Below are 25,895 nucleotides of genomic sequence, written 5' to 3'. Positions count from 1 at the left end.
ACCGGGAGCGGCCTCGGCAGCGCCGCTGCCCCGGCGGCTCACACGCAGCCGCGGCTGCTCGGAACCGCTAGCAGCCCCGCTGCCTCCCAGACGCCGAGTCTCGGGCTCTCCGGGACCCCTCCGTTCCCACGGAAGAGCCATCCCCCGTGACCTCTGCAGCGTGTGACACCCCCCCGCCTGGAGAGCGGAGGCCTCGGCGGACCGCGGGAGGGGGAGGAGGCGGAGGCCCGGCCCGGCCCGCTCCACCCAGAACCGGCGCCGTCCCACCGCCCCTCAGAAGCGCCACGGCCAGCCCCCGCCACCCCGGGCTCGCCTCTCCGCCCCGCGGGCCCCCGCCGGCGGGGCGGGAGGTGCTGGCCCCCCCCCCCGGGCGCTGGGCTGGGGGCGAGGCCCAGCTGCTGCCGCCGCGGAGCCGCCTCAGCCCGGCCCGCCCCCCCCCGGCCGCCGCGCCGCCGCCTTGCCCTTTGCCCGCCCCCCCGCGCTCGGCCAATCGGGCGGCGCCCTGTTGGCTGTACCCGGCGTCCCGCAGCACGGGCCAAGATGGCGGCGCGCGCGCAGCGGGGTGGCCTGGCGGCGGCCCTCGTCGCCGGTGTCCTGCTCGCCGTCGGCCGCCTGCCGCTCGCCCTCGGGCAGGCGGCGGAAGGCTCGGCGGCCGCTGTGCCGCACCGCCGCTTTGAGTACAAGTACAGCTTCAAGGGGCCGCACCTGGTGCAGGCGGATGGGACGGTGCCGTTCTGGGTGCATACGGGCAGTAAGTGCCGGGCGGGGAGCGGCGGAGTGCGAGCGGGGCCGGGCCGCGCAGTGTTCCTGCCGTGCAGGTGTCCCCCCGCCACCCCCGCGGGGGGCACGTAATCCTCGTTACTTGAGGAAAAGGTGCGGGAAGGAGCCGCCGCAGGCCGTGGCCATGGCCGGGGAGCTGAGGGGCACGGCGAAGATGGCCGGGGCCGGCGGGACCGGTCAGCCTCGGTTGGGTTCCGGAGGCCGCCAAGGCACCGGGTGAAAGCGGCGGGGGCTCTTGTGGCCTGCAGCTGCCAAAGGGGAGAAGAGCCGGACTCACCGCGCCCGTCGCGCCCTGTCCCCCGCCTTCTGCCGCCCTCGGCAGAGCCCTGCCGCGGGCAGGGGCGGGCCGAGCGCGCCGTTAGGCTCCAGCGCCGTCCGCGGCCCTCCCCCGGGCTCCGGGCCCTGTCCCGCTGATTTCCACGTAGCTCCAGAGGGACGGAGGAGATGCTGCGATAGCGGTAAAATGTCTGCAGGTGCTCCCCAGGCTTCCTCGAGGTGCGGTTCGAAGTCACCTGTGCCCGTTCTGGTGATGTGGTAGCTCCGTTGCTGTGAGGAGTTGGCTCGAGGCGGCACGAAACTTGTGAAGTGATGATGTGTCACTGTTGGTCAAAATGAAAGTCGGCCTCGTGCCTGCGTGGTGCACCTGAGACAAGCCGCTGATACTTCTGTGCGGCTAGAAATCCTGTTGAATTTCGTAATATAAAAGCTTGAAGTGGAAATTGTGCCTTGGCAAATACGACTCTATTGAACGTAGTTTATGCAATTTATGTATCGTCTGCAGTATGGGTTAAGGATTTGATTGTACTCAAAAAGGCATGCAGTCTTCCGTAAGTCCCCTCCCTTGTAAAATGTGTTGATGTTTACTGTACGTGAGGTTCTACCTTAGTATAGTTTCCCTGCAGTAACTTCTCCTGTGTTTTTATTTTTTGACAGACGCTAATTTAGTTTATATTGGTTAATTCATGAGTGTTAACTTTTGACTCTTATTTGACATTATGCTACAAGTGACGTGAAGGAAACTGTCTACAGATGAGGTTTTTTCCCCTGCTTTTTTAAGTAGATAATCACAAAAATAAATGTTATTTAATACAAGTGAATGAATGTCTCTCTAGATGTATGCCTATTATTCTTTTAAACTATTAAACAGAAAATTAGAACATCTGTTCTTAAAAAGAACAGAAATCTGTGACTTGTGAAGAGTCTTGTGGGATACAGCAGAAAGCTAAACCTGATTTTTTTTTTTAATTAATTTAATATGTATCTTAACAGAAAGACCAATGTTCTATTTAAGTTGTACGTTGTGGTCCCAAATGGAAGGTGATTAAGTCTTCTGTAAAACAGTGATAATCAACTTGTTGAAAGTAAAGGTGTGGGGGTTTGGGGTTTTTTCCCCCTCAAGTGGTTGAGTACTCCATTAAAAAGTTATTTTGAAAACTGTCCTCTAGTTGAAGAGACCAGAAAATTTTGTGAGTTTAGAAGATTTGTTAATTGGCTAGTTAAGCACTTGCAATAGTTTCTCTTTCATGTATTCGGTGTTGGTTCCTTTCCTTTCTAGATGCCATACCAAGTGCTGATCAGATTCGTATAACAACATCTTTGAAAAGCCAAAGAGGGTCAGTGTGGACAAAAAACAAGTCAATATTTGAGTATTGGGAAGTTGAAGTGACCTTTCGAGTTACAGGAAGAGGCCGCATTGGAGCTGATGGATTGGTATTAAGAATTTGATCTAACTGAAAAAAAATAGACATGCTTTAAAAAGTGAATCTTGACTGATGACTCTTAATTGCTTTCTGTAATAGGCAATCTGGTTTACAGAAGAGCAAGGCTTGGAAGGTCCTGTTTTCGGGGCAGCTGATAAGTGGAATGGTGTTGGAATTTTCTTTGATTCCTTTGACAATGATGGAAAGGTTAGTCAGAAGCAAACTCTTCTACCAAAGATTATAAATTAATTTCCTGCCTGTTTCATACATATTGCTTTGTGGAAGAAAATAGGATGTTATTTTCCTGTTCTCCCCCTCTTCATTTCAAAGGGATAAATTAAAATAGTCAAGTTTCCCTTATAGAATTTTTACTAGACTTTTTCACACTTTTTTTTTTTTAAAGCTTGAAAGTTGCAATATAACACATAGTGACTCTCCCCTGAACATTGGTTCATGTGTTAGGTTTGGAGGGAAAATACCATGCACATACATACAAGCTGAAATTTGGAATGTGCATGTGCAATTTGAAATGTTGATACATCTGAAGGTGTGTGCTTTGGAAGAAGAATGTTGTACCAAAATATGACACTGTGGAAGCACAAATTTCTATGTCTGTCTTCAGAGATGCTCTTTTTCTTGGAACAAATCTGCCTTGAGTAGTTCAGCAGCAAAAATTCTGTAGCAGATGGGGGTGACAGTTGCTGTTTTGAATTTCCGGTTTTCCAGTCCAGAATGATCCTGTGAAACTTTAACAATACATAGTAGGTCTGCTTTGCTTTTTTTTTTTTGCTTTTCCTGCACTACTTTGGCTTGATTTTAGATCTTTTAGATATATTTTTGTAGGTGTTCAAGCTTTTTTCTTACAGATGGCTTTTGATATACAGCGAACTTCATCACATAAAAAAGTTGAAAGACTGAAGGTGACGTTTATGTTTCTGATCTTCAAAGACATAGAATTAGAGTATTGTTCAACTTATCAAGAATTTTTAAATCCTTTTTTTTTTTCTTTTTTTTTTCCTGACTTCTGGCATCAGTATGGACACTGGCATAGTTTAGCTGGCTGAAGATGCCATCTAACAAAAATTGCATGTGGACAACACTGTTTGCCAGAACTTTGATAGCACTGGGACTCTGATCATGACAAATTTAGTCAGTGTGGTGTGAAACTTTTTTAGAAAGTGATCATGTGTCACTTCCAGTCAAAACAAAAGGCTTCGTCATGCCTGTATTGGTCTGACATGTCTTAAATACTGGATTTTGTCAGACTTTTTTTAATGACAAGCTGTTACTTTCTTCAGTCCCAGTACGGAGAAATTCTTCTTGTTGCTGTTTCAGTGTGTTCACTAGAAGATGTTTGGTGCTGTAACTGGTCCTCAGCCTAATATGCTAGCATCCAGAAGCAGTCTTCATCTAGTACTGCCACCTCAAAGCAGTGCTTATGATGCTGATTTAAAAACTGCAAAGCCTTTTTTCTCTTCCTTCTAAGACTGTAGGTTATACTAGAGTTGAATTTTTATTTCTCTGTAGAAGTAGTGACAAGAGCTTTTTAAAAAGAGAAATACAATTTCGTGGCTCTGAACACCTGAAATTGTAAGAACCACACTAAATGTCACAAGAGTGTATAGCACATCTTTCCTGTGACCTTTGGAGGCAAAAAAATGAGATGTTATTTTTTGGATTCTTTTGGATTTCGACTTTGGATTCTCTGCTCTCTTTCAAGTTCTTGTATGTGCTTGCATCCAGACATGATCTCCAGCAGAAATTGGACTGCCCATCGACCATTAGAATTCATTACTTTTGTTAGTAGCTGTCTACTGTGCTGTAAGGTAGATTAGACTTGTGTTGCATTCATGGATGCTTTGAAAATGGAACTGTTTGTACATGCTTTGTGCAGGATATATGCAAGTATGCTCTGAACTAATTCAATATTACTGTTGTTAAACTGAAATAACCAGTAAGAAGATGATGTTAAAGTATTCCAGTGGTACTGAGCGGGTAATACTGATGTCAGAGCAATTAAGCTAACCAAACTCCATTGCTGAGAAGTAGAAACACTGGTGTATTTCTGCATACTGGTGTACTGTTCTGTTGTTGTCACAATCTATGTGATGAAGGAAAAGAAACAGATAGTTTGGTTGTGCTCTTTTTTTTTTTTTTTCCTTTTGTTTGAAGACAAAGGACCATCCTACCCCACCACTGTGAATTGTGAAGGATGTTATTTCTTGAATTCTTGAAGTCTGAGTCTTGTTCTCTTTTCTTAAGAGCTGGCAATCTGTCTAGTGGGACTGTATATTCCCTTATGTTGTGGTTTAACCCTGGTAGGCAACTAAGCACCACACAGCTGTTTGCTCACTCCCCCGTGATGGGATGGGGGAGAAAATCAAAAGGGTAAAAGTGAGAAAACTTGTGGGTTGAGATAAACACAGTTTAATAGGTGAAGCAAAAGCTGTGTGCTCAAGCAAAGCAAAACAAGGAATTCATTCACTACTTCCCATTGTCAGGCAGGTGTTCAGCCACCTCCAGGACAGCAGGGCTCCATCATGCGTAACGATGACTTGGGAAGACAAATGCCATACCTCTGAAAGTTTCCCCCCTTCCTCCTTCTTCCCCCAGCTTTTATTGCTGAGCGTGATGCCGTATGGTCTGGGATATCCCTTGGTCAGTGGGGTCAGCTGTCCCGGCTGTGTCCCCTCCCAACTTCTTGTGCACCCCCAGCCTACTTGCTGGTGGGGAACTGTGAGAAGCAGAAAAGGCCTTGAGGCTGTGTAAGCAGTAACTAAAACATAGCTGTGTTATCAACACTGCTTTCATCATAAATCCAAAACATAGCCCATACAATCTTCTATGAAGAAGTTTAACTCTATCCCAGCCAAATCCAGTACACTGGATGGTGAATTGAAATGTTGAAGGGGGAAGGGAGATTAACTCTGAAAACCTGTGCTCTTGTAAAAACTGGAGTTCACTTCATAAACTCCTGGAGGCAACCAGAATAGCACTGTAAATCTGTTCTGCCATTATCTTTTTAGCTTGTTCTCATCCTCTAGCAATTTAAATGACTGGGGATGTTTTTCAGCAGACTTTGTTTAGTCTCTGACAGATAGCTCCTGAGATTTTTCTAATGACTGTGACAAGGTCAGTAGGATGTCAACATAGTGTCTGTTTGGATGTTTTTCCCAGTGTTACGTAGCCAAAATTGGATGTATTAACTCATCTATTAGCTTCAAGATTTGTATCTTCACTACATACAAATTTCTCCTATCTGTGGCTTTTATATTTCTGTATTTGTCAAATTATAGTAATTGGTAGTATATCCAGGAACTTAATTTGTGTGGTTTTTTTTCACCCCTAACTATGCAAAGAATGTAGCGGTCTCTTGCAAAGCATGCAGCATGACACAGTGCTACTCAGTCATTTTGCTTATGTAATCCTGAAGTACAGAAAGAATAAAAACATCTGTGGTGTATATGTAGTGTAATGACTTCAGGTGCTTTATTGCAGAAGGGCTATAAGTGATGTTACTTATGTTTCACTTCAAACTAAACTATTCTATTTGTTTGCTATTTCTTTTTCTAGAAAAACAATCCTGGAGTGATTGTTGTAGGCAACAATGGAGAACTTCTGTATGACCATCAGAAGTAAGTTTATTTTCAATGTTAATGATGAATGTTTGCTTTTGAATGATGAAATGTTGCATGAAACTCTTTGAGAAACATTATAAAGGTTTCTTTCATGTGAAACTTTGTTTCCTTTACATTTGAGTTTTTCTATTTGTTAAAACACTGTTTTGGCAGTAACAGCACAGAAATTGGCAACTGATGGACATTTAAATGGCATATGTCCTTTGGGATGGGTGAACTCAGATGAATGGAGGTACAGACTTTTTACCTCTTCATTGCTTATGGGTATCTTCCACACAGCTAATAACTCACAAAAGTGACTAACTGAAAGCTAATTGCCTGTTACTAAAATTAATTGGTTTAATTTTGATTTCTGATTGTTTATTGTCAACAGCACAATTGACATATTTTTGGATTCTCTGAGAAGAGAGGTGTCTAGCTTAGTTGGTGCAGTTCGGACTATAGCTTATTTCCATCTCAGTTCACAGGTGTGAGAATGTATCTTAGAAGCAGACAGACTTCCCCATTACTGCATTCTGTCTATATTGTATCCAGTGTAAAGCATCTAGTACTGTTGATCCCAAACTTCAGAAAAGCTCAGTGCAGTTGTGGGACAGCTTTTGAAAAACTTGCATATTGAAAAACTATCATGATGTTGCTTAGTGATACATTGATGCTTTTTTGTCTTAGCTGATAAATGATAAGATATAGTTTTATGCAAGTTGTCTTCTTGCATAGTGATGGTTCCACGCAAGCATTGGCATCCTGTCAGAGGGACTTCCGTAACAAGCCCTATCCTGTTCGAGTAAAGATAACATACTACCAAAAAACATTGACTGTAAGTACTCTGAAATAATAGTTACTCATGTTTCTGAGCTTCTTGAGTGTGAGATTGTTGCAACAATGTGAAAACCCAAAGACCCCATATGTTAATTCCAGTATTCTTGAAAATGTTGAGCTCAGTAGCAGATGTTGGAAGGAGGTGCAGTATGTTCAAATGCTAGGCAAGTTCTTTTAGCTACATTAGTGCCATCTGTAGTTTCCGGAGCTGACTCAGCAGGTATTGCTGGTTTTTCTGATGTTACTTAGGAGTCAGTCGTGCTAACGTACTTGTGTGTGCTGAGACCCTTCTGTTGCTGTTGACTTTGCTGTAGAGGTGTCCCAAAGCCAGCATCTGTTCCTCAGCTTCCAAGTGGTTGAGCAGCTCCTTAACTTGAATGGTATTTCTCAAGCTGATCTGAGAGCTGCATAGGGTTTTGTAGCTGATTGTAAGAGGTTCTTGAAATGTGACTGAAAAAATGAAGCTCGCTCTGTGACAGTAGATTTAAATTTGCTACTTGAGGCTTCCCACCTCCAAGAAATAGTAGGGCTTTGAAGATTAAAGATAGAAAACCACTGGTATAAGGGAGTCTTCAAGACTACTATTCAGATGATTGCGAATTCCTTCTAGATAAGGAGAGAAAAATATTAATGTGGTGCTGGGTTGCGACAGCTATGAAGTGTGTGTTTCTTGGCTTCTGATTTCTTCTGAAAAGGTGCTATTCATAGGTATTTGCCATAAAACACACAGCTGTCATTTTGTAGTAAAAGTTTCTCTAAAAGTAAACATGAATGCACCTAAAAGAGGGTGGACCTTGTACTGTGTTGTAATGGTAAAAGCTATCTGTTACTCTTCAATGGAAATTTAATTTCAGACTTAAAGGCTGCTTTCTTTTTGAATGCTCCTGGTCCCTGATGCATTATCTAGAAACTCCTCTGGCCCAAATGTTGCTGCTAACCTTAGCAGTTCTGCAAATGCATCTGTGGAGGAAGAGAGAATCTCTCTAAGCTTAGAATCAACCTAAGAACAGTAAGGGATGACTCTTCTAGATAAGACCAAAAATTTGTGTTGCCCAGAACCTTATTGGGATGTATACTTTTGATAGACTGGCCTTTAATGATCCCTGAGTCAGGGATTTCTTGAACCAGAGTTGATATTATTATGCCATGATCAGTTTTAGAATAGAACAATTCCATTTGGAAGGGACCTACAATGATCATCTCATGCAACTGCCTGACCACTTCAGGGCTGACCAAAAGTTAAAACGTATTATTAAGGGCATTGTCCAAATGCCTCTTCAACACTGACAGGCTTGGGGCATCGACCACCTCTCCAGGAAGCCTCTTCCAGGGTTTGACCACCCTCTCGGTAAAGAAATGCTTCCTAATGTCCAGTCTGAACCTCCCCTGGCGCTGCTTTGAGCCATTCCCAGGCGTCCTGTCCCTGGACCCCAGGGAGAAGAGATCAGCACCTCCCTCTCCACGTCCCCTCCTCAGGAAGCTGCAGAGAGCAATGAGGTTGCCCCTCAGCCTCCTTCTCTCCAAACTAGACGAACCCAGAGTCCTCAGCTGCACCTCACAGGACATGCCTTCCAGTCCTGTCACCACCTTTGTTGCCCTTCTCTGCATTCAAGTACACATTCAAGTACCTTAACATCCTTTTTAAAATGGTGGGGCCCACAGTACTCAAGGTGAGGCCGCACCAATGCTAAATACAGTGGGATAATCACCTCTCTTGACCGGCTGGTTATACGATGTTTAATGCACCCCAGGATGTGGTTTGCCCTCTTGGCTGCCAGGGCACACTGCTGACTTGTATCGAGCCTACTGCCGACCAGCACCCCCGGATCCCTTTCTGCAGGGCTGCTCCCCAGCCACTCCTCTCCCAATTTATACTTGTGTCCAGTGTTACTCTGTCCCAGGTGCACAATCCAACATTTGTTCTTGTTAAATTTCATGCCATTGACAATTGCCCAATGCTCCAGTCTATTTAGGTTGCTCTGCAAGGCCTCTTGTCCCTTGAGTCAACAGCATGTCCCAGTTTAGTATCATCAGCAAACTTACTAAGGGTGCATTCAACTCCTGCATCCAGGTCATTGATAAAAATGAACAGCGCTGGCCCTAAAATTGAGCCCTGAGGAACACCACTGGTGACCGCTTGCCAGCCAGATGTAGCCCCATTCACTACAACCCTTTGAGCCCTGCCGTTCAGCCCGTTCATCATCCAGCGCACTGTGAACCTGCTCATCTCACAGCCAGACAGCTTGTCCAGAAGGATACTGTGAGGGACAGTATCAAAAGCCTTACTGAAATCCAGAACTACATCCACCACCTTCCCTTCATCCACTAGGTAAATGACCTTATTGTAGGATATCAAATTAGTTAGACAGGACTTTCCCTTTGTGAACCCATGTTGACTGTGGCTGATGATTGCGTTGTTCTTTAGATGCATTTCAGTAGTATGATCCTCTCCATAACTTTTCTAGGCACTGAGGTTAGACTAACAGGTCTGTAGTTTCCTGGGTCTTCCCTCATGCCCTTCTCATAAATTGAAATAACATTGGCTAGCTTCCAGTCAACGGGGACCTCCCCAGACTCCCAAGACCTTTGGTGGATGATTGAGAGGGTCCTGCTGTAACATCTGCTAGCTCCTTCAGTACTCTGGGATGAATCCCATCCAGCCCCATGGACTTATGAACATTCAGCTGATAGAAGTGGTCCCTTACAATTACAGTGTCCACAAATGGTAAGTCATTGCTCCCGCAGCCGTGGTCCTCCAACTCGGAGGACCGGGCAGCCCAAAGTCTACCAGTATTAGTACAGACTAAGGCAAAAAAAGAATTGAATGCCTCTGTCTTTTCTTCATTCCTATTTGTCAGGTGACCATCTTCAACAGGTATTGGTCCAATGTTTCCCTTGGACCTCCTCTTGCTATTAACATACTTAAAAAAGCCTTTCTTGTTGTCTGACGCAACACTGGCCGACTTCAACCCTTGTTGAGCTTTGGCCTTTTGTGTCTTCTCCCTGCATATGCGAACCATGGCTCTGTAATCTTCCTGCAAAGCCTGACCTTGCTTCCAGAGATCATACAATTTCTTTTTCCTCTTGAGTTCCAAGAGGATTCCCTGTTCAGCCAAGCTGGTTGTCTGCCCCGCTTGCTTGACTTTCAACGCAATGAGATTGCCTGCTTCTGTGCAAGGTTCTTAAAAAGGTCGTTCTTAAAAACTGACCAACACTCATGGACCCCTAAGCCTTCTAAAGCAGTTTCTCAGGGGACACTGCTAACTAGCTCACTGGGTAGCTTAAAGTTTGCTCTCTTGAAATCCAGGGTAGCAACTCTGCTGACCTTTTTTCTCATTACACCAAAAATTTTAAACTCTACCGTTTCATGATCACTGTGGCCAAGACAGCCACCTATCATCACACCTCCCATGAGTCCTCCTTTATTCACAATCAAGTGTAGGAGGGCATCTTTCCTAGTTGGCTCACTGAATACTTGTGATGAGAAATTATCTTCAACAAACTTCAGAAATTTCCCAGACTCTGTTGTCACAGCAATATGGTATTCCCAGTTGATGTCTGGGAAGTTGAAATCTCCTGTGAAGACAAGGACTACTGATGCAGAGATTTCTCCTAATTGCCTATAGAATAACTCATCAGCGCTATCATCCTGGCTGGGTGGTCAATAGTGGATGCCCGCAACGACATCTGCTTTGTTTTCCATCCCCCTAATCCTCACCCAAAGGCTCTCAAGCACATGATCTCTAACTGTAAGGGCTGTACAGCCAACCTCTCTATTACATACATGGCAACACCTCCACCTCGCCTGACCTGCCTGTCCATCCTGAACAGCCGATAGCCTTCCATCCCAGCACTCTGGTTGTGGGACTCATTTCACCAAGTCTCACTAATACCAATGACATTGTAGCTCTGGGAATGGACCAACGCTTCCAGTTTGTCCTGTTTGTTTCTTATACTGCATGTGTTGGTGTACTAGCATTTCAGATGTTCTCCTAAACCCTCAGTGCTCCCTGGAACAGCATAAATGCTCCCATTAGCACCCTCAGGTGGTGCTGTGCCATCCCTTGACTTACCTTCACCTCTCCTGATGGTGTTCCTTTCCACGCAGTAATTTGTCTTGCTGCTTCTTATAACTGAAATGAATACATTTTTATATGTGTCTGAATTCTATGCGGTATGTCCTCATAGGTGATGAATAGAAAATGTTGAATTTTGTTCGTGCTGAACTTTGAATCAGGCCTTTTTTTCCTTTTTAAAATAGAAAGCTTATGCATTTTCTTTGTAAAAAGTGTCTTTCAGGAAAGAGATAGTTTTTGGTTTCTAGTATCAGCTGCTGAATTACCCAATAAGTTGTGTTTGCGACCATTACTGTAAACTGACAAAGCAATTAACACAAATAGATTTATGTGGTAAAAATTGTAAGTGTTTATCCTTTTAGGTATTAATTAACAATGGCTTTACTCCGGATAAAGAAGACTATGAATTTTGTGCGAAAGTGGATGACATGGTGTTGCCATCACAAGGATATTTTGGAATATCTGCAGCAACAGGGGGACTTGCAGGTAGCAAATGTTAACAGTTGTGACAAATGGTGTGGGGACATGCAGGGCCTGCAAGAGAGTTTGGGTTTTTTTTGGTTTTTTGTTTGTTTGTTTTTTTTTTTTACTGGTAGTGTTGATCTGTTATACCGATTTTTGACCATGGTGATGTAATTAATCCTCTCCTATTCCCAAATTACTGATACGCTTAGGCCTTTTCCTGGCTGGAGCAGAAGGACTTTGAATTTGTCTGACAAAGATGTTGTGCAGTCTCATTCTCCACTGCATAAACTCTTGGGAGGACTTTGGGAGGATGCTGTTGCCTGGAGATCCTTTGCAAGTGCAAGGTTGACTTGGGAAGTACCAGGATTTGTAAAGTGTAGCAGTAGCAATTAACAGTGGGTTTTTGTTTTGTTTGTTGAATACAGATGATCATGATGTCCTGTCTTTTCTGACCTTCCAGTTGACTGAGCCTGGGAAGGAAGTAGTAAGCATCTTTATGCATAATTAGTAAAATATGTTCTTGTATGTTTTATGTGTAGCACCAGATTATGGCATTTCCTCTGAAGTCATACTTGGCATCCCTGTTTCAGGATTTTGGCATGTAGCTGTGCTGTCACTTATTTTAGAAAAATGAAACTAATACTGTACTGTTTCGGTAATATTTTAATTGACGTTTTCAAGACCAGAATTCTTGAAGCAACACTGAATCAACAAAAATCCTGATGTTAAATCAAAACATGCAGAGAAAACAAACTAAAAAATACACTTTGTTTGGAAAGTGGACAAATAATCTATTCTTGCTTTCAACTTCCCATACCTCTAGAACAGTTCTGTACTGCTAAATAGCATCTACCCTTGTAAAAGTTGATGTCTTTTTAATTGCAGAAAGTATGCATGTATCAGGAAAAAACTATGGGTTTCCATAGGAATGTCTGGTTTCTCACTTCCAACTTAATATATTAATGTGCTCCACTAATTGTGTTATGTCTTCAAATCTGAAATCTGAACAGCCTTGCTGGAGAATAAGTTATATAGGAGTGGTGGAGAACATGAAAAAATCTCTCCTCTCCCCGCCTTTCATAATGTTTTAAAGCCAACACCGGATGCAGAAATTCCTCAGAAAGATAAAGAGAAGTATCAAGAAGAGTTTGAACACTTTCAACAAGAATTGGATAAAAAGAAAGAAGAATTTCAAAAGGAACATCCTGATGTGCAAGGACAGCCAGGCAAGTTATTTGAGCGATTTTTCAGTTGTCAAGGAAAACGTTTGCTTTCCGGGATATTCAGAACTAGGGCCTGATACTCTGACTGATCTTACTAAGCTCCTGCTGATGTTATTTACTTTATTTAAGAATCTTTGGTCTTTTGTTTGTAAAGTGTTTTCTGAAATATAAAGTCTTGCCTGGATTGAGAACAAAACAAGCGAACAGAAACATGATGGGAACGATGAGAATCTGTATTGGAACAGTAGAAGGGAGAGAAGGTCATGCATCCCTCTGTGAAGTGATAATTAAGGAAGCATGGCCTTTTTGGTTATTTGAAAATGTATTTGGAAGGTCATCTTTTTGGTCTGTTTCTGCACATTCATAACACTTTTTTTTCCATCTTGTTTTATGGATGGTTATTAAAGATGGACTAGTGGATATGCTAGAACATGTGCTTACTTGGAAAAGCTTTTTAATGCTTGCCTAATATTGGACATGTATTGAGTTCTGTCAATTTCAGCACCACAGCATTAGCTAGAGTTCAGTGTTGGTATTCGGGTTGGCTAATAACCAAATTTCCAGCTTGATGTTGTTAAAAACTGTGGCCTTTATTTTTACATTTTCAGCTATTGGTAAGAAATTTAAGTTTGACTGAGTAAGGCAGAATTGCCCTTTCCACTATTGATACCACGCATCTGCAGCTGTCAGCAAGTATTGCTTTAAAGATATTTCAGACTGAACAGCATTTTTCCACTGGTTTCAAATGATATTTAATTTAGGAAAATTTTAATAATGACTCTTACCCGCTTTTTTGAGTGTTTAGCCAAAGTGCTTTGACTTTGATTGTTCTGCTGTGGAACATGGTGGGGGTTTTGTTTGTTTGCTTGGATTGGAGGTTTTGGTTTGGTTTTCTTTTTTTCTTCTTTTTGTAGAGCTGGGCAAAAAAGAATCTGCTTATTTGAAAATATAATGGAAGCCAGTCTATTTCTTACTTCTGTGGATTGAATTAGCTGTATTTGAACGCATACATATGAGGAATGTACTTTAGGCATCTAGACCTGAAATTTCAGGTTATCATCTGTTTTTGCAGAGTGATAAGTCATGACTGTTCTAAAGGTCCTACACCATTTTATGTTCATCTGTGTGTTTGAAATATTGTCCAGCCTTCCATCGATAAGAAATAATAATCTTTTTGCCACAGAGTCTTTTGGACTTCTTTCTGATCTTGTTGAAGCTGCAAAGAAACTCACTCAAAATGTGCAGTCGCTTCTCTATTTCAAGCTACTTTTTAAAGCTTACTTTTTCTAAAAAGTAGCTGTTACTTAATACCTGCAAATCTCTTCTGAAGGATAGTTGGTAATACAATGCTAGCTTATGCAAAGATAGCTGCCTCCTAATAATAACAGCATCCTGTTTCCATTTTATATTGCACATTATCCAAGTATTGAAATAGAAACTCTAAGGTGGAGTCTGGGTTTGAATGTGTGATTATCTCTGTTCAGTTGTTGTGATCCCATTTGGGTATCCTTTGCCATGGCAATGGTGATAAATAAACACCAAATACATCAAATTATGGGAAAAAAGTATATCAATGTGGAAACTTTAAGGGTGCAAGAAAAATGATACAATGTAACCTATGAGGAATACATATATGTAAGAACTACCTGTGCTTTTTTCATATCAGCGGATGATCTTTTTGAAACTGTAAGTGATCGTGAACTGAGGCAAATCTTTGAGGGGCAGAATCGAATTCATCTTGAAATCAAACAGCTTAATAGGCAATTGGACATGATTCTGGATGAGCAGAGGAGATACGTCTCTGCAGTCACAGATGAGATTGCTAAAAGAGGAGCTGGTTTTCCGGGTCAACAAGGACAGGTAAATAATAAAAAAAATACACCGTGATTGATAGCTCAGCCTAATTTGAGCAGCACAATCGATTTGCTTTTTCCAAGATATGTTGATCTTTTTCTCCCCCCCCACCCCCAGGTTTCCCAGCAAGAGATCGAGACGGTTGTGAAAACTCAAGAAGAGGTCATTAGACAAGTAAATGAAATAAGGTAAATGCTTTCTAAATATTAAGGCTGTGTTTTGAATTTTATATTATTTTCCACCTTTTAAATCCTATTTATTATTTCAGTAAGAGAATATTGACAAACTTGAAATTTCTGTGTCACTTCCTTAGTGAAAACTCTCTGCATATATTTAATTTCTATAATAAAGTAAGTTCATGTCCCTAGGGTGGCTAAGCCCCCTAATTTGCCTCTTTTTTTTTTTTTTTAAATCATGAGATTCCACTTCAACAGGTAAGTCCAGTCCCTCTAAAAACAATTTATTTCTGCTAATGTGATAACCTGCTACCTCATGGAAATTTGTTGCTCTGATTTTGGAATATTGATAACAACATGAGCGTAAATCCCTTCAATTTATAGCTAGTGAACCTAAAAAAAAAAGGTGTATTGGAGTATCTTGTTGATACACTCAGTCTACTCCTGATATAATGGTTATGAGTTTATGATTGTATAATAATATGAATAAAATCTATAATACTATATTTAGATAATAATATATGAGATATATTTGAGGTTTTGTTTAGTGTAAACAACCTGTAAAGGCATGTAAGTAATTCTGAGAAGTAGTTCTGTACAAATGAAAATGTCTGTGCATGTAATAAGAGTTGTTGAGATTTATTGCTTATTCTTCTAATTATTATTTTTGGGTTTTTTAAGTAGTTCACTTCTTTCTTCAATATAGACATATATTTTGTCTTTGGGTTTTTTCCCTAATTTTGCTATGACTGCCTAAAGCTCATATATTGATTATTGCTCCACAGTGGTCTGTTAGTGTTACTAATTTGTATATCACAAAAAATGTTTACAGTTTTATGTCAAGTCTCTCAGAATTCCAGTGTGTACAAGCCTTGGAGAGGACTTCTCCCCCCCCCCCCCATTTCCATTGTAATTAACCTTTTTTATCAGTAGGAGTAGGGCTAGGCCTTGAGAGAGCATTGCTTCTTGATGGCAGTTGAAACAAGGGCCAGATCTGGAAAATATTTAATGTCCTCTCTTGGCCTGAACTTTGAAAAATAAGGGGACAAAAAGTGCGGTTTCCACAGTCCTGCACCTGTGAAGGAGTAACTCCATCCATCAGTACGGCCAGGGGACTGATCAGCTGGAAAGCAGTTTTGCAGAAAAGAACTTGGGAATCCTGGTGGACAAGAAGTTGGACATTGGACAGCAATGCACCCTTACAGGAAAGCCCACCAGCAGCATCTTAGGCTGTGTTATGCAGAGCATTGCCAGTGGGTCGAGGGAAGTGATTCTTCCTCTCTATTCAGCACTGGTGACACCACATCTGGAGTCCTGTGTCCAGTCCTGGGCACCCCAGTACAAGAGAGACATGGAGATACTGGAGGGAGTCGAGTGATGGATCATGAAAATGATTAAAGGGTTGGAGCATTTGTTGTACAAGGAGAGGCTGAGGGAGCTGGGATTGTATAGCCTGGAGAAAAGGCTTGGGGGGTATCTTATCAATGGGTATAAATACCTGATTTTGGAGGTGATGAGGGCGATAGAGACAGAGACAGACTATTCTCACTGATACCCAGTGACAGAATGAATGGCAACGGTCACAAACTGAAATACAGGAAATTCTATGTAGACATAAGAAAAGGAACTTGTGAGGGTAGTTGAACGCTGGAATAGGTTGGTTGCCCAGGAAGGTTTTGCAGTGCCCATCCTTGGAGATACTGGAAACCCAACTGTGACTAAACATTCCTTGATTTGATAGGTGCTAAGACATATTGTCATACAGCACTTAAGGGGAGAAGGAAAAAAAAAAGGGGGGGGGGAAGCACTCTAATATTAAATTACTGTCACTTACATTGCATACTGAAGACAGAAATGTGTTGGGTTTTTTTATGTGTCAATGTATTGTGTAGACCATTTTAGTAATCTTGTCCCCATTTCTTGTAGGTTAGAGAAAAATGGGGTGTGTTGTTGGTTCGTTGGTTTGCTCTTTTGTCGGAGAACTTTCTGCCAGTGAACTTCCTCAGGAAACTTCTGTATCTGCAGGGACACTTGCAAGTTCCCAAGTGATTAATAATTTTGCTTTTTAAGATGCAGTTTTTAAAATCGATTGAGAGATATGCTGTACTTTTTCAAACTACGTTACCAAATGAAGTAAAAATCTTATCTTAAAGTGCTATACTGCTAAAATGGATTTGAGAAAATTCCTATGTTTGATAGGGTGGTCTGTGTACTGCTTCTAAGATGTTTTACAATTGCTGTCTTTAGCAGGAATGGCTTTAAGTTGGTTTAACCCTTCATTTATAGTAGTTAAAACATTCCTTACCTTGGGCTTAAAAAAAGGAGAAAAACAATTCCTACAGTTGTGCGTTTTTTCCTGTATTAGTTCAAGGGCAGCTTTTGTGATTTATCTAAGTAGGTCAGTTTTTTGTAGAATGAAGATTAGAGGGCTTCCATTTTTGCACTTGTTCTTCCACGAAAGCTTTTATGTTAATATTCTTGACAAATCTTTATACCTTGCAAGCAAATTAGATTTTCTTGTTAACATTGGCAGTGTGCCCTTTTAGTGACTACTTCTAGGTATGAGTTTGCGTAACCTCATCTTAATATTTTTCTTAGATTAAAGAAATGTCTTATTTATAGATAGAAATGAACAGCCCGCTGTTGCATTGCTGGTCATCCCAGAGGAAAAGGACTTACTGTCTAAGTAATTTTCTTGCCAAGATTTGTGGATTTCTTAATCATCTGATTACAGAAGAATCTTGCATGTTCGTACAATAGAAACTATCAGCATGATATTGTTCATGCAAAAGTACATGTAAATTAAATTTGATACAGACCACGTGTATTTAGGGAAGTTATTTTGCTTTTAACAAACAGTGGATCAGTCTGGGGGAAGGTGGGTGTGCAGATTTCTGTTAATTACATAGGGATGGTGGTATTAGGAGGGAGAGGAACAAAATGAGTGTCACACTTGAGTTCTAGCACTGAAAATAGTGGAGCAAGATAAACAATGTGATGCATGTGGATAGACAGAATTACTGTCAGCATTTATTAGGCACTGGTCATGATGGTGGTTGCATGGGTTTGCATAGGTTATTTAAGAAAAAAATCTTCCAGTGAAAAACTTACTTCTAAAATAGGTTATTATAACACTAATTCAAAGTACAGGTAAATATTAATCAATTTACTTTAAATAATCTATACAATGACAATACAAAAATATAAAATTTCTGGATAACACACATGCTAATTTAAGTTAGCATTAATTAAGGACAGATGAGGGGGTTTTTGCATTCATTTTGTGTGTATAAGTTCCAACCCAGAAATGTAGAATGAGAGAAGGTGAGAGCTGCTTTGATTAGTTTTGTTTGCAGTGGCTTACAGAAGCAAACAGCTGGGTTTTGGTAACTCCTTTTGATAACTTTGCAATTTAAAAAATGAGCTTATTGAGGTAAACATTGAGAGTTTTGCAGAAATCCATGGCTAACTCCGTCTGGCCTAGGGTGCAGTACATTATCTGGAATAACTGGAAATGTAGCTGTGGAAAGTGATTGATCTTCTAATGTGCTGGAAGTGGGATTGAGCTTTTACAAAGATGACAGGAAAGGGTGAATTCTTGGATCTTTTTGTTAATGAAAGTGAGAAGAATTTTTTTGTGGTTATGTGGAAAGTATGCAGAATACTGGTAGTCTAGTATGTTAAGTTGATTGGTGTGTTAAAGTGGTATTTTTAAGAAAAACTGGTAGTCTTTAGTTTGAAGAAAAGTATATCGTTAATCCAGCATTTAGTAGGGGCCGTAATTACTAAATGCCTCTTTGTTATCTGCAACTTGATATAATTGTGTAGATTAATTCAGTGTGTGGCTTTGACTTAGTACGTAGCTGCTTCAAGTGGTTTAAACATGCTAAATAGTTCTTACAATGGAGTGAAAGCTGCTGTAACACAACTATAGTGTATCTATGCTTGCAATTTTTACTTCTGGAGAGTTGTCATAGTGCCTTTGAATAGATATGTACCTTACTAGTTTTTTCTTTTCTCCTGTATTTTTTTATTTTATTCGTAGTTCTGTGTCTTTTGAATTTTAATGGCGTGAAGAGCAACTGATGCAAAGCTAAAAGATGGGCAACATCTTTACGAAGATTATTTGTAAACATTTAAGTTTTGATGCTTAACTTGCTGTTTCACAATGAATATGAGCCATTCAAAATCAGTAATATAATACTGTATAACACTTGCAAATACGATTTTGTGTTGTTGTTGCCAGTTTACTCAATGAATAGTATTCAAGCCAGGGTTTTGTTGTTGGTTTTTTCTTATGTGAAAGTTAAAATTGAACGTATTCAAGGTCGGGTTGGATGGGGCTTTGGGCAACTGGCCTAGTGGAAGACGTCCCTGCCCATGGCAGGGGGGTTGGACCAGATGATCTGTAAATGTCCCTTCCAACCCAACCCATTCTATGATACTATAAATTGCTGACCACTGTACAAAGAGTTAGGACTGCACCTTGAAGGCATCGAAGTAAGCTCTCATCTGAACAAAATATAAAGTTTTAAGTAAATTAAAAAGAAATCCAAAGACATACATTTTGATTATTCTGTTAATAATAGAGATTAACATTCACATGATAAATATTTTAGCTGTAGAATAATCCTCTTTGCAACTGAAAAGAAACATCACAGTAGGGGGAAAATTATATAAACATATTGATTAGAGATTAATGTGTGGTTTTTTTCTCTCATTGACTAGTTTACCTCAAACAATATTAGTTATGGAACCTCAACTTTTTACAGATTTAATTTGATTTGTTGTAGAAGCAAAATGAATTCACATGAAGACAATATTAAGTATTATGACAATGCATATGGGAAATGAGTTTCTCATATAAATGATAATCATGAAACAAGGATGTATCTAAATCTTTTCTTATCCCTAAAGCCTCTTCTTTATTTTTATTTCTTACATGACTGCTTTTATTTATTTATTTTTCAAACAGCTTTTGGTTTTCTTCAAAGATTGCATTAAACTATGCTTATCCTAAAGCCTTGGCAAGAGCCTCAGATAAAACACTTGTTTTAGTCTTCATCAGTCAGGCAAAGCAGATGTCTAGCAATAGAATATTTGCCAGATCTTGTTTTCAGCGTGACTTTGGGAGATGGTGCACTGTACAAATTGAAATTGTCTGTGGAATTAAATATTTTAAAAGTCATAGTTTGGTTAAGGAATTATTTCTTGATAGGTATTCTTGGAAGCTAGAAAAAAATGTTTTCTGCCTTTTGGGGCAACTATGTATTTCAGACTAACTTTAATGGACTAAAAGGTGCCCAGAATAACTGCTGTTTGTAGAAAAGCTGTTCTGTACTGAAAGATGTTTTGTTGTTTCTCTTGTTTCAGAAATTCCATGGCTGATACTCTGAGGTTGATCAGTGGAGCTCAACATCCTGGCTCTGCTGCAGGAGTCTATGAAACAACTCAGCACTTCAATGACATCAAGGAACACCTTCATGTAGTAAAGAGGGACATTGAGCATTTAGTGCAACGAAATATGGTAATTTATGTGCTGGTAGTGTAAAGCATGACTGTAATACTTCTTTATTTGGCTGTTAGTGAAAAGCTAGGACGAGCCAGCATGCAATTTACGGAGCAATTAATCCTTCATTAAGCTGCTTCACTAAAACTGCACTGCCTTGACCTAACTGCATGATCTGTGTCTTGATGAGAAGTTTTGCACAAAGAGCATGATTTTTAGTGTAATTTCCTGTGGAAACAAGGTCAAGCAATTAGGTTTTCTGGGTGCTTTTTTTGTGTTTGTCCCCCTACTTAACAGCTCTGTACAGAGGAGATTCTCTTACTGCTTCTGCACAGAAGGGAGAGCTTTAATCAGGAGAAACGCGGGCAGGCTGTGCTTAAGGTCTCTAAGTGTGAAAGATGACTGCGTTCACATTCAGGAGCACCTTAGTCTAGCCAAGGTAGCAATTAAGCTGAATTAGCTTATGATCCCATAGAACATTCTTGATTTCTGGGTTAATTTACTGAAGATTTATTCTTTCCCCTATAATCCTCAAATTAACATCAATGAGTTTATCTGAGAAACATAAAGGTGAAAGGGAAAAGCGAGATGGGGAGTAAGATTATGATTTTTCAGAGTAGTGTCATTTCTGCTTGTGTTCCAATTTTTAGATCATGTTGCAAAGACCTTGTTTTGTTTCTTACATATAACAGTCTTTTGATGGCATGTCTCGTTTGCTCTTTTCTCAAATATTGTTTTTATTGTTTCTTAGCCATCTAGTGAGAAATCAAAGTGTCCAGACTTGCCACCGTTCCCATCGTGCTTATCTACAGTCCACTTCTTCATATTTGTAGCGGTGCAAACAGTGTTATTCATTGGTTATATCATGTATAAGTAAGTATGTTTTTGTTTAAAGATGACAGGGCAAATGTTTTTAGAACTCCTGACTGGAAATGCAATTGCAATGGTATGATTATGTTAATCTTCTTTAAAACAAGCAATCATTCAGATTGGAAGAGACCTTGGGAGGTCTCTAGTTCAACCTTCTGCTCAAAGCAGGGTCAACAATGAATTCAGACCAGGTTGCTTAGTGTTTAGACTGGTCAGGTCTTAAAAACCTCCAAAATGGAAATGTTACCACTGTTACAGACCCCATTGGCAATGTTTAATTATCATAATGAAGTTTGTTTTATTCTCCTCCTACCCCCATGGCATCTCTAGTGGGAACTTGCCCTGTTTCAGTTTGACTGTTGTGTCTCTTTCTTATAATGTGCATCTCTGTAAAGAAACTGTCCCTGTCTCCTCAATTAACATCTTGTGGGTATTAGAAAGCTGCTGTTTGACCCCTTGAAGCCTTCTTTTGTCCAGGATGAACAAGCCCAGTTCCCTCCCTCTCTTCTCTTGAGGCATGTGCTTCAGCTCTTGACCACCATCCTTGTGGTCCTCTGCTGGACTTACTGAAGTTTATTAATATCTTAGTAAAATCTGATGTGATTTTTTTGCTATGTGTACCTACAAGCTACTTATCCCATCTTATAAATTCCTCAGTGAACTTTTTTTACGATACATATCCCTTCATCCCTCTCTTACATATGATATTGATAGTGTATGGACTTTTTTTTTTACCTTTTTTTCCCCTAAACTAATTGGGCTGTTTTCTCTGTTCTCTTCCTCTTCCTTGTAATGTCATAATGTTAAAATTAAATTTGCGTTGATGGAAAGGAAAACCTATTGAGAGTAAGGACTGACTTGCTTGGTAGTCTTCCCTCCTGCTTCTCGCACACACTAATCAGGATAAGGAGTAGGGACCAAAATAGCTGCATTGCCCGTCAAAGAGAAAATGCTGTTTGCTGATTCTATGGAAGGATAGCTAGTATTAATATAAGACCAATGCTGCTGATAGCACTAACTTTTATTGTGTGTCTGCCTCTCTACAAAGTGGAGAGAGTACATGTCTTATGTATGTCATGTTATGCCATCAACTGGAAAGATGACTTCCAAGACAAATGAGGAGCTGGTCCCCTCCAGTTCTTTTTTGATGCCCTTGTAATTGTAGCATCTGTGTGTGGTTGATCCACAGTATCTGTATCCACTCAGAAAATATGTTCTGTGCCAGAGGGAAAAGGAAATCCCATTTCAAGTAAATTCTTTCACTGCTTAGTTGCATGTGTTTACTTTTCTATGATGATCTTTAGGCCAATCAGATACTGAGAAGCTTTAGAAAATTTTAGTTAAAGTATTTTAAAAATCAGTTCATATTTTCTTTCACAGTTTCTGGCTTCTGTCCAGAATGTTTTGTTTCCCTCTGTGTCTGATGCAAAATTGGAACCATAGCGATGCTACCAATGTCTTTGTAAATAGAAAAAATGATACCCTATTTTTGTGATATGACTTACTTGATTTCCCTAAGTCTCTGTTGACAAGGAATGGAATCTTTTAATCCCCAAATAAATGAAATATTTATTTATTTAAACCAGTTAGCTAGTTTTATACTGTAAGTACTTAATTAATTCTCTTCTGCTTTTTCTTTCAGGAGTCAACAAGAAGCAGCAGCCAAAAAGTTCTTTTGATGACCTGTTCCTTTTGTGTGTACATAGCAGCAGTATGTATGCACAGAAAATTATACACTTCTGTAAATGAGGGAAATTTTAGTGTTTGATATACTTCAATATTGTAAATTATTGACCTTTGTTAAACAAAATGAGATCTCATTTAAACTGTTAATGCTAAAGTTAAAAACAGACTGGGGAGCAGTGGAGCAAATGCTAGATAGGGGAAGACTGTGGACCCTATCTAGGTCTCTGTTTTCAGCTAACTTTCTCATAAATATAGGAAGGCAAATGCCATATTCCTCTTCTTTTGTTAAGATTCCCGAGGAGGGAATTGAAACACCCAGGTTTGGTGGTTGTTCATAATGAGAATCAAAAAGCTTGCCACTAAGTGTCCTGACATATCAGTTTAAAAAAACAAAAGCAAACAACCACCAAAACACCAAACCCCAAACAACTGTTGTTCTCTATTTTTTGGGGGGGGTAAAAATTTGTTATAAACATTTCATTTGTTTGCCACTTGGATTTAACAGTTTAAGAATTATTTAGTTAATTCTAACTCTTCGTGAAATATAGATTTAAACATATTTTAATATGTGGACACAAAGACAGGCCTTTAACAGTGACTGTTGATACCTGATATAGAAAACAAACTATACAGAACAAGCAAATAAAGGCTTATCTCCTTATTTTGGGTTTTGGTTTTAGGCAGTGAGAGAAAACATGATAAAGTAGTTTCTTCAAGTATATTGTGGGACTGATTTCTTTTTTGCAGTTTCAAGTCTGTCTCTAATTTTGTTTGGAGATTTGTGGAACTTTTTCAGCACAGATATCATTGCTTTATACATCTTCAGATCTGATTTTATTAAGGATATGTTTAGTGTATGGATATGTCTTTACTTTTATAAAGCTGTCTTGTGTCTTTCATGTATCAAATACAGATGTTTTGATTTAAATCTTGACATGGCAAGTATTCTAAACTACCGGTATTGAGTGTTAACCCATTTCTACACAAGCTGTTGCTTCAGACACGTTTGTTAATCCAGCAGCTATTGTAGAACCAGTATTGTGTGTCAATTCCTGCTTTAATATCAAAAACATAAGACTGAACATGTGTTTTTGATACTGCTTATCAGGTGAACATTTGCTTCAGGAAAGAAACAAAGCAGATAGCCCAAATTAGGAATGTGAAATGAATTCATTTTGCCTTGTTTACATATCTGTGGTAACTTTGTCCTTGAGTTGTTTGTGTATAGAGTTAGAATAGGGGTTTTGGGTTTTTTAAAATTCTATAAAATACACAAATGCATCAGGATATTTCGCTCTTAATTATTAATCTGTTTGTCTGAATCTGCAAAAATTATCTGGAATCTAGTATACTACTACTGCATTCCTACAATCTACTCCCTTGGAGTGCAACACATGCTGCCAAATTTGCTGTAATGAAGAACACTTCAGTATTGTGCCTGTCAGTTTGGAGAAGTGATAAATCTATGCAATATATTTTGTTACTTAAAATACAGTGTCCAAAAAGTGGATGTCTGTGCTATACCAATAAAACAACACTACCTACACGCCTATTTACATAGCTACAGTATGTAGTATACTGTAAGTGGTATAGCTTTATAGATTCATTTCTAAATTTGAGAAGATTTTGCTGTACTAATTGGAGAAACTACTGCCTCAAGCTAATCTTGCTGGATAAATAGGGTAAATCAATGAAAAAAACTTTTCAGATAAGCCAGAATAACACATAGGAATTTATCCATTCAGTTCTTTCAACACCAGCAAATTTTTACAGGTGCCTTGAGTCTAAGCTATTACAACCCTGACTCTTCTAACTAAACTTAATATATTTTCTTAAATTGTTCTGAAAATGTACAGTGGTGTTCCTTTCGATTGCAAGCCTTCCTGCATCAGTGCAACACCTAAACAGAACTCCCTCTCTCACAGCAGGCTTTGCAAGACCCTTTATACAGAAAGGCTAGCAATTGTATTTTGATAAGTAGGTGCATATATCTGGCATAATGAGGAACAGCTCTAACGTATCCATTGGAGGAAGCCTGTATTTTTTGTTACTGTGAATTTATCCAACCATAACTTCGTTTTAAAGCTGGAGCAGCCCATACTTTTGTGTCTTTCATTAGAAGGAAGAGAAGGCTGGGAATGGTGTCTAGGGGAAAACTTGAACCTACAATTGTATCTTCAGTATGAGGCTCAGCTTGTGTGTTTATGCTGCTGATTGATCTGACATATCTCCTGTGTGCAACTAGGAAACTTTTGTATTAGGGAGCAGAAGGTCTAAAGCGTAACATCCAAAAAGTGATAACGTTGCTTCGTGCTTCATTTCACAGTCGTCTCTCCTTGGAACTTCCATAATCACCTCGTCATTCACTGGATCAAAGGAAAGCTCCCAATTGCCCAGCTCAAATTTTGTCCTGTCGGTTCTTGAAGTGATAGCAACAAATTTGGACTTTAAGAATATTTGTCAGTCAATGTAGCCTCCTGTTATGGCTGGCCACTAGAAGTTTCTTTCAACACTGATAGTGTGTTTGATTCTTATCAAGTAAGATTTCAGGACTAGGAAGAGAAGACACCTTGGAATCCAGTTTGACAATATGGGGGAGAACAAGTCTAATAATTGTATTTGAAGTGTGGCTGATAAGTAGCAAATATTTGGCAGTGACAAGAGAATTTTGTTGTACTGGTCAGGGTATATTAAATACATGGTCACACCTGAATCTTTCAAAAGTAAAATTCACAATATGGTTTGTAAGTTACCTAACTTCCTGTTTGAAGAAAATTTGACATTTATCAATGCATCAGTTACTGTAACACCGAAGACTGTCTACTGGTTTTTTTAAATTCAAACAGCTGACATTTTCATATGTTTGTTTCTGACTAATGTAAATTGACACTTGGAGTTCAGAGATAACCTTATTTGAATAAAGATGCATATTTTTAGTAAGCTTTTTTCTTTCAATTTGGTACATGTCCATGAAACCCAAGCAAGTGTATTTGAAGCATTCTTCACCCTCTGTTTTTCAGAGAGTTTGAACACTTTGAGATCTCTGTTCAGTCCTACCTGGTACTGGAGGTATACAAGAGACAGATGACTGCCATTGGT

At 40.0% G+C, this 25,895-nt stretch overlaps 1 protein-coding gene across 1 annotated transcript; it reads left to right on the top strand.

Moving 5' to 3' along the window:
* Nucleotides 1-540: 540 nt before the first annotated feature.
* LMAN1 (lectin, mannose binding 1) lies at nucleotides 541-25,730 on the top strand. Its single transcript, XM_050913117.1, has 14 exons — nucleotides 541-751; nucleotides 2,336-2,490; nucleotides 2,580-2,687; nucleotides 6,054-6,115; nucleotides 6,836-6,935; nucleotides 11,376-11,499; nucleotides 11,904-11,962; nucleotides 12,572-12,704; nucleotides 14,368-14,561; nucleotides 14,673-14,743; nucleotides 20,105-20,258; nucleotides 20,992-21,113; nucleotides 22,753-22,821; nucleotides 25,123-25,730. The coding sequence occupies exons 1-13, from the start codon at nucleotides 541-543 to the stop codon at nucleotides 22,787-22,789; spliced, it is 1,530 nt and encodes a 509-aa protein (XP_050769074.1). The 3' UTR covers nucleotides 22,790-22,821; nucleotides 25,123-25,730.
* The last annotated feature ends 165 nt before the right edge of the window (nucleotides 25,731-25,895 follow it).

The sequence above is a fragment of the Gymnogyps californianus genome, chromosome Z (genome assembly GCF_018139145.2).
Source record: "Gymnogyps californianus isolate 813 chromosome Z, ASM1813914v2, whole genome shotgun sequence".
NCBI lineage: Eukaryota > Metazoa > Chordata > Aves > Accipitriformes > Cathartidae > Gymnogyps > Gymnogyps californianus.
This window is presented reverse-complemented; position numbering and strand designations above follow the sequence as displayed.

Bases quoted from the DNA above. Each gene is read 5' to 3' on its own strand.
- LMAN1 (XM_050913117.1), top strand. From the start codon at position 541: ATGGCGGCGCGCGCGCAGCGGGGTGGCCTGGCGGCGGCCCTCGTCGCC. The intron at 11,500-11,903 runs GTAGCAAATGTT...TGTTGAATACAG, and splicing joins AGCAACAGGGGGACTTGCAG to ATGATCATGATGTCCTGTCT. The intron at 21,114-22,752 runs GTAAGTATGTTT...TTTTTCTTTCAG, and splicing joins ATTGGTTATATCATGTATAA to GAGTCAACAAGAAGCAGCAG.